The sequence below is a fragment of the Coturnix japonica genome, chromosome 3 (genome assembly GCF_054131305.1).
Source record: "Coturnix japonica strain WE chromosome 3, WE-NBRP24, whole genome shotgun sequence".
NCBI lineage: Eukaryota > Metazoa > Chordata > Aves > Galliformes > Phasianidae > Coturnix > Coturnix japonica.
Genome location: NC_140665.1, coordinates 43,917,419 through 43,926,590, shown reverse-complemented (window position 1 = coordinate 43,926,590; position 9,172 = coordinate 43,917,419). Strand labels below are relative to the sequence as shown.

Below are 9,172 nucleotides of genomic sequence, written 5' to 3'. Positions count from 1 at the left end.
AGTTTCCTAATCATTTGGCTTTGTGCAATTGCTGTGTTTTGGGGGTTTTGTTTTCCTCTTAAGCATTCCTTTAATGCATTTGAATCTCAACCCTGGATGCTATGGCTGAGCAGAGTTAAATAGGATGGTGCAAGACAAACAGAAAAACCAAAAGACCAAAAAAGCCCAGGATATCACTTAGTGATTTCAGGTTGGCCCTTTATTACAGCCTGGTCTCCCATTCCTCTTGAGCTGGAAAACAGTTCTGATGTTTGTGGTTGAGAACAAAACTGAAGCAGATCAGCTGTCAAGAGTTTATCAGGCCTCCAGATTCAAACCCCTTCCATCTGACAGCACATAAAGATCAAGTGTGGAGAGAAAGAAAGGGGGTTGATTCCATATTTTATGTCCTAGTCACTATTTATGCTGATACTTGCAAAGCTTTAAATGCAAAGGAATCCCATAAAACTCCCTTTAGCTGTATTAGTGTATTTGGACTTTGTATACCTGCTCATCTTACATTGTTGATGTTCTGTTTGCATTGATGACCTCAAATTGTAATCAAATATTGTGTGAAGAGTGACGTTATTGGTATATGGGCCAGCTGATAAACTGGGTATCTTAGTGCCACCTTTGTACACCAACGTTAGTCATCCTCTAATAAATGCCTATTCTTTACCCATCACATTATGTCTTTGCCTAGCTCAGAAGGATACCATGAAAAACAGTATCAAAAGCCTTGCTGAAATCCTACACAATTACACCATCCGGCTTCCCATGGTCAACTAACTTTAATTATCTTAGTCTCCTTTTATGATGTCTCCTTTTATGATGAAGTTACCCATCTAGTTACAGGCATGGAGATGGAGTTTTCCACCTAAGCCCGAGAAGATCCCTGCTCAGCCAAGCCAACCTTCTGCCCCACCTGCATGGTTTCTAACACATGATTTCAGAGCTGCCTGTTCCCGTGCTCTTAGGAGGTGGTTCTTGTAAGTTTATCAGCATTGATGGATCCCAAAGCCTTCAGAAGCAGTTTCCCGGGGCACCTTGCTGACCAGTTCCCTGAGCAGCCCAAAGTCTGCTCTACCCACACCCCAGTGAAGCATTGAAGCATCCTATCACCAAAGGCTTCCAGCGTGGCTATTTGATGGTGGTCCCTTTGGCCACGATGGCTGTCTACGGCCTCTTCAACGATGGGACCCATTTACAAGCAACTAATCCAGAAGGACACCTTCCTCGTCAGCTCCCTTAGCGCCTGTACCAAGAAGTTATCATCGGGGTATCCCGACGCTGGGAAACTGCTCTGCAAAGCATCGGCCGTGACTCAGCACGGGAAGGAATAAGGACTGGAAAGCTCAGCTATGAACAGGCCGTTGTTTTCAGCCCACCCACCCTTCTTTCCTCAAAGCTGATCGGCGATGTCGGCTCCTCCCTCCATTCTAGCCCTGCTCCCTCCGGCGGTGCCCGGCCCCCACCGCCTCCTTCCCTCTATCGGCCCGCCCCGCCCTGCAGCAGGCGATGGGCGGCGCCGGCAACACGCGAGGGGCGGCCCCGGCTCCGGTCCCGGCTCCGTGCAAACTCTCGCTGACCATCGCCGCCGCCATGAGCGCCGATCCCATCGTGTTCGTCGCGGCCGTCCGGACCGCTATCGGTGAGAGGCCGGGCCGCGGGTGTCCCTCCGGGGCCGGGTGCCCGGTGGGCGCGGCGTGGCCGGGACTGCGGGCGGTGACGGCTGTCCCCTCTCTGTCTCCCCTGCAGGCTCCTTCAACGGCGCGCTGTCCGCGCTGCCCGCACACGAGTTGGCCGCCGCCGTGATCCGCGAGGCGCTGCGTCGGGCCGGGCTGGGCCCCGAGGAGGTGTCGGAGGTGGTGCTGGGCCAGGTGCTGACCGCAGGTAGGGCACGGCCGCTCCCGTTCTCACCTCGGGCGTCGCTTCTCGTGGGTGGGTGGCGACGGCTCTGCCGCTGCGGGACAAAGGCTGCCCAGGACCCACATGCGGCATCCCGTATTTGCTTGCGGATGGGTCCCTTGAGGAAGGAACTATGCAGGGAGGAAATTGGTCGCTTAGGTGCGGTTGGTGATGTTTAAGCAGTAAGATCACCGGGCAGGTTGTGCTTTAAACAAGAGGACGAAAATAAAAGAAACGAATAGTTTAACATCATGTTTAAAGCTGATTTGGATTTCTGTATGTTTTTAGTTTACTGTGTGGTGCGTCCACTTTATCCATTCTTTTGCACGTGAAAGGGCTGGCGTCAACTTTGGCCTGGAGGAGATGTAGATGAAGAACATTGTAGCTGAATGTAGCGCTCCTATTCTCTACATCAAGGTTACAGGCAAGAATGGGAGCTTTTGTGGCTGACCTTGCATAAATGTGCTTTTGGTTTTCAAGGGAGTTTATAGGAGAAACTGTCTATTCTTAACATGCAGAAGACATCCAAAGAAACTCTTCAGCTAGCAGCAGCAGTATCACAGTGAACACATGTCTTATACATGTACAACAGGTTGGTTATGATTTGACATTCAATAGTTAATGCTTCATCTCACCCACAGTCAGAAGCAGGGTTGCAAATCTGCAATATCAGTAGCAAATGGCCCATGAAATGAGGGAGGTAACTGAGCTGCAGTGCACAGATTGCTGCTGGAAGCTTTATCTACCAACTGATAATAGGAGCAAGCCCTGCATTTCGAGGGAATTGGAGTACAGTCATAGAAAGTGGCAAGAACTATAATTCATTTCAAGAGTGTGCAAAGTCAACTCCTGTCTGTTCTTACAGGTGCTGGCCAGAACCCAGCTCGACAGGCGAGTGTTGGAGCAGGAATCCCTTACTCTGTGCCGGCATGGAGCTGTCAAATGATCTGTGGGTCTGGCCTGAAGGCGGTCTGTCTGGGGGCGCAGTCCATAATGACGGGAGAGTCCAGTATTGTGGTCGCAGGAGGCATGGAAAGCATGAGCAAGGTAAAGCAAGAGATCACACTCTCATTTTCTGGCTTACTGAGGACAGCAGTAAAGTGATGTTGAAACCAGGTGTTCCAAGGTTAATGCTTTGGAGGCAGTTTCTGCACTTGAAAGTGAATTTACACATGTAAAAGTGGACTTGGTAGCTTTTATTTAATGATTCTGTAGATACTGTAAAGATGCTGTGCAAACACACGCTACATTTAAAGTTCTACTTTAATTGCCATCTGGCCCCATAGTGATGAATTACTTACTTGTAACAGCTGGCATTGAGAGAAGGTTTCTTTGCTGTGAGAGGCTTGAAGAATGAATAACTGGCAATGTTACTCACTTGCAGACTGATCAGTCAATAAGTAATTCGTACTGAGAAAATACTTCGCTGCTTGGTGATCTGATGCCTGGGAAAAATGCACAGGCCGAACACCATGCCAGCTATCAGACCCTGGAAGGAGAGACAGAGCAGTCAGCTGGAGAACCCCATGTTTTGGCTGGCCAAGGACCCTAATTTTCCCCTTATTTCTCATTCTATCCTGCAGTGTGAGAAAAGGACTTAATGTGGGTGGTTTTGGGGGCGGGAGGGGTATGTGTATAAGGGACTCTGTGGGAAGTAAAGCTGAGCTGGGATTGCTACCTGCAGCTGTCTTGGCTAGTTGCTTATCGCTGATAGAAACAATCTAACACCTCCTGAAATACCTTCCTGCAGGCTCCACATACAATTCACATGCGAGCTGGGGTAAGAATGGGAGAGGCTTCCTTGCAGGATACTATAATCCATGATGGCCTTACAGACGCTTTTTATCAGTATCATATGGGTATAACTGGTAAGTGGTGACAGTCCTGAAAACCAAACATTTAACTGGGAAGGTGGGAGAATTCATGCTTAGTAAATTTCAGAACTCTGTGGTAAGAAATTTCAAGCTATCGTTAAGTTGTAGTCAAAAGAGAACAAGCCCTAATGATGAAATGTGTTGAAGACATTTTTTCTTGGCACGTAAAACAACCTTTTTGAACTTTCTTCATTTTTTCTATCTTACCTAATAAAATATTGACCTGGAAGGGTACACATTCAGACTGTTTGGCTTATGCCCGTTGGCAACTCATCTCACTGCACCTCTTTTGCTTCTGAGCAATTTAAGTTAACTTCAGAAAAAGTAACCAAATTAATTCCTAACTGAAACACTCAGCTGCGCAGGTTCACAGTGGGGAGGAATTAGGTGAAATGTACTGTGGATGCATGTAGTTTTGCAACCTTAGGTTATTGCGTCCTGGATGGCATAGTCAGCCAACTGCTTGTTGAGAGATCTGATCTGAGCCAGATAAGCAATTAGAAAAGCTTGTTGGCGTTTCTATTTAGCTTGATTTACCAGTGGGAGGAGACCCTGCGCAGAAATGTACACCCGCAAAATGAAATACAGCAGAGAATTGTGAGCGACCAAAACAAGAAGTCAGAGTGAAAACTGCTCAGTGAGTTTAGCCGCTTGCTACAGCAAACATTAATGACAACCTGTGTGCTTTCGACTTTAAAGCTTACAGCTGTAGGAGGTACTGTCAGTAATCTGCGTTGTATTCTAATTTCAGCTGAAAATGTGGCCAATCAGTGGCAAGTCAGCAGAGGGGAACAAGACCAACTTGCCGTACTGTCACAGAACAGGACAGAGGCAGCACAGAAAGCTGGCTATTTTGAAAAGGAAATTGTTCCTGTTCTTGTGCCTTCCAAAAAAGGTAGGTGTTAAGTGGATAACTGCAGCTCATTTTAAAGGAAAAAAAAGTCTTCTACTATGTCTCTTCTAATCAGTTGTTTTCCGGTTAGGCAGCCTGTTGTGTAAGTGGTTCCATAAGTCTGTAAGTCATTGCTCTCTTTTCCAATTTCCAACCCTTATTTTTTGAAATGAGAGAGAAGCGATGCAAATGTAGAATATCCAAATGTAGCTCTATGCAAATCCTACTGCTGTCTGTTTTACCAGAGAAGTAATTACAGTCCAGGCCCATGTTGTGCTTAACATAGGTTCTCAACTTTGGATGCTGTATTAAAATCAGTATTTTCATGTTGTTAGAGAAAACTTAAATCAGTCATTTTGATATGGCAAGTCTTGACCGCCGACTAAAATATACAGTAAACAGCAGTTAGAATTGCTTGCTAATTAACTAGGTCCAGTTACGGGCATTAGATGTGCTTCTCTTTAGGTTTGCTTAGGATTTAAGCAGGCCTCTTATAGCATGTGAGCCAAAGGCCTAATCACAGAATTGTAGGGGTTGGAAGGGACCTCTAGAGTTCATCGAGTCCAAGCCCCCTGGTCAAAGCAGGTTCCCTACATCACGCTGCACAGGTAGGTGTCCAGGTGGGTCTTGAATATCTAATAGGGCAATTCCTCCAACCCTTTTGTGAACTGGATGCAAATCCTGAATTTTTCATGGAGAAATGATGAATCAGTTGTTCAGTGTTTGCACTGAGTAGCTCCTGTGGGAGAAGTTCTGACATTAGGCCTTCAGGACTTCCCTGAAACCAGTTTAGATACTGTTTCATGTTACTTGACTGTTGTTTCCAATGATATTCCTACAATAGCCGCCTTCTTGGAAGAGCCAGAACAATGAATGCTTTTTTTGTACAGCTAGACAGTATTTTGCTTGTTAGCATTCATTTCACAAAGCCCAGCTGCCTGTCCTGCCAGAAGCAGCTGGAGGGAGCTTTAATGTGCACTGATTTGTTGGTAAAAAGGACTATGGCATCAATTCCCAGTCACCCTATTGGTTCTGTCAGCTCTGCGTTTAAGGTGTATGTACACGTGACCAGGGTCTCCCGTGAACCTAATGCTCTGCTTTGCAGGTCCTATAGAAGTTAAAACAGATGAATACCCTCGACATGGGAGCAACTTGGAAGCAATGGCAAAGTTAAAGCCCTGCTTTCTGACTGATGGAACCGGGACAGTAACAGCAGCTAATGCTTCAGGTTGGTCAGTCGGGTTAAAAGTGATAGCTGTTAAAACTGTAATAGCTGTGTGTAGCTTAAGGAAGGGCATGGAAGAGGTGTGGCTACTGTGTGGTCATTGCTAGATCTGCTTTAAAGGAAGTGTCAGTGTTTGACAACATATGTAGAACTCAAATAGAACTGTGGAGAAGGACTTCTTTCCTGAGATGTCTTTTGTTTGCTTGCTTGCTTTCTGTGAAGCAACACAAGTATTTGGACAATAATAGCAATGCTTGATTGCGGTTACCCAGCAAACATACAGCAGCTGTTTGTTGTTTCACAGGTTTAAATGATGGAGCTGCAGCTGTGATTCTAATGAAGAAATCTGAAGCTGCTAGGAGAGGTCTTATGCCTATGGCCCGGATCGTATCTTGGGCTCAGACTGGTATAGATCCATCTATAATGGGAGTAGGGCCCATTTCAGCAATAAAGAAAGCTGTAAGTAATTGTTCATCTGTCTATCCATTACTAAAGGAAAAAACAACTTGTAATTTCCTTTCATTTTCTGGTGATGCCTACTCACTGAGAAAGAATCTGTAGATGTAAACGTAGCATTTAGAATATAATGTAGTCAGGTTTATAGGCCTCCTTGATCACCTAGGAGCGTGAAGATCAAATTTAATGGAAGAGTATACTGCCCTAATTTGGAGATGACTTAGTTCTGCCACAGCATGGTTCTGATCCTTTGTCTGGCCAGGTTAATGTTCATACTGTTGCCTAGTTGTGTTTGCAGTAGTGCATGCTGGAAGGATGAGCAGTGAGTGCATCTGCTTTAGCAAATACAATTATGCCCTTTGTGATTTGATTTGCCCTGCAGAAGTGCTGCACTGTAAAAGCTCAATTTCCATCCACATGAAACTAATCAAGAAGGTGCATTCCAGAACCACATCTAATGTGCTCAAGCCAGTATTACCTCCACTGAGGCATCCTGTGTCCAGTCCTGAGTGCTTCTATTATGAGAACCTCCTGTGGCACCATGCTGCTTGCTTATACAGATGTAGCCCATGGCAACCTTAGCTGATTATTTGCTCTTGAACTCCTATTGAAGTCAAGAAGAAGGAGAGCTCTCTCCCACAGCTGATAAGGATGTATTTCCTTTAGAATCCTTTCCGAGTTTTCTTTTTGCTGTGCAGACCTTATTTTGTTAGTCTTTGAAATGTCCTAGTTAGTAACACAGAAATCTAGTGTGGTCACACAGCCTCTGTGGCTTTTAATGGGAAGCATTTTTTAATCCGACCTGTTCTTCCAAATCAGTGCCATATATGCTGGGGGTTTTTTGTACACGCAAATACACATTTTCAGCTTATACTGTGGGATAGGCAACCATGGACAAGTATTTAGCTCTACCTAAAATACTCTGAAAAAGGGCACTTAATATGGACTTTGTAATAAGGTGCCTAATGAAATACTTCCCACCCTCCCAATGAGTTTGCTTCAGAACTTCTTAGCTTAGTCACTCTCCAGAGAAACTGGGACGGTGCTTTTTAGTGCTGCAACATAGTAAATCTTAAAGCTATCACTTTCTCAGGAGGTTGGCTCTTTTACCCAGCGTGTATCCAGTACAAAGAGGCCTTCATCCTTGACTCGAGATGTGTCAGTTGGACTAGCTGGTTGCAAAACGTTGTTGCAAGTGATTCTGCTGATAAAGCATTGCTGTTAGAAACAGCCAGTGGAAGTAAATATTTAAATACAGAGAACATGCCTGAGCCTGTACCTAAGTAGGCAATTACACCACAAGTTTCTTGTGTGAAAGTATTAATCAAACTGTCTTCTCAAATGGCACCTTGAGAGCTTTGAGTGGCAGCTTCTCACCAAAGGCAGGATAGCGGAGCTACTACCCAACACCCATCATTAATGATCATTTCAGGAATGAAACACCTGTATTCAAAAACTGTGTTTGCCATTCGGAATCTCTAACAAAATCAGGCTTGTCTTTGTAAAAACTTGCTTTTAATCAGCTAAAAGGTACTTCTGAAAACATTATTTGTTCCACTAAGGGCACCATGCACAGATTGACTCCCTGCAGTTGTTAACAACACAGACAGCTGTGAAACATTAACCTGGATGTTTTACCAACAGCAAACACATTGGACTTTTATTTTTTTTGATGACACCATGAAATGATGTCAGTTGTCCTCAAGAGAATCATAGCTATGAAAAAAAACCATTTTCCTTCAGCTTTTTAATAGCGGTGAATCTGTATCACTGATAGGAGTCTCACTAACAGCTTCCTCGGGTGCTGAGGAAAACATTAAAAAGCTTCTACTAAAGCTTCTGTTTTGTTCTCTCAGATTGAGAAAGCCAGCTGGACACTGGACCAAGTTGACTGGTTTGAAATTAATGAAGCCTTTGCATCACTCTCGATTGCAATAGCAAGAGAACTGAAAGTAAATCCAGAAAAGGTAATAAACATATAAGGTCTTGTTTTCTCGATTCCGTTTGGGTTGTATTCAGAGCTGAAGTGGAACAGCACCATAGTACCACATTAAGACATCTCCTTCATCTACTCAGCTGTAGGCCTGCTTTGTAGCAGGCAAATTGTTTCCTACTGGACCAGGCAACAGCTTTCTTCTGGTAGATGTGTATGCAACTAAGACTGAAACATATTTGTCAGTTTCCTTCCAGGAATGCTAAGAATTTCAGTTATTACTCTCTGCTCCCTAAGTTCACCCTAGTGACTACCATTAACAGCTACAGAGAATAAAAATGGACTACAAGATGGGCTCCTTGGGGAAGAAATCCTAATTTGTAACAGCCTTTACACCCAGATCTAGTGTTCCTTGCTGTGGAGCACGTGACCTTAGTCACTGCTGGAGACTATACCCAGTGATGTCATTGATGTCAATACTCGAGCAAGCTACATGACTTCTGAACCTGACCTTGCGCTTTTTTTCTCCCCTTCAGATCAACACCCAAGGTGGAGCTATTGCTCTTGGCCACCCTCTGGGTGCCTCCGGATGCCGCATCCTTGTGACTCTGCTACATGCACTGGAACGAACAGGTGGAAAACGTGGTGTTGCTGCTCTCTGCATAGGAGGAGGAATGGGAATAGCTATGTGTGTCGAGAGATGAGCAGCTGTCTCAGAGCTTACTACCAACCTATAACCTTCTAATCATGCAACTTAATTACATGTTTTTGTTTTCCCTGCAATTACAGAGGCTTACTACAATGCTTTTTGTGCTCGTTCATCATTGTCTCATCAAGTAAAGATTCCTGGTTACTACACAGTAGTTTCCACTTCTCAAAATAAATTTTTCTGCAAAAAAATAAAA

At 44.7% G+C, this 9,172-nt stretch overlaps 1 protein-coding gene across 1 annotated transcript; it reads left to right on the top strand.

The window, feature by feature from the left end:
- The first annotated feature begins 1,556 nt into the window (after window positions 1-1,556).
- On the top strand, window positions 1,557-9,172 carry ACAT2 (acetyl-CoA acetyltransferase 2). Its single transcript, XM_015858041.2, has 9 exons — window positions 1,557-1,630; window positions 1,738-1,872; window positions 2,753-2,934; window positions 3,638-3,755; window positions 4,513-4,656; window positions 5,759-5,881; window positions 6,183-6,337; window positions 8,191-8,301; window positions 8,804-9,172. The coding sequence occupies exons 1-9, from the start codon at window positions 1,582-1,584 to the stop codon at window positions 8,969-8,971; spliced, it is 1,185 nt and encodes a 394-aa protein (XP_015713527.2). The 5' UTR covers window positions 1,557-1,581; the 3' UTR covers window positions 8,972-9,172.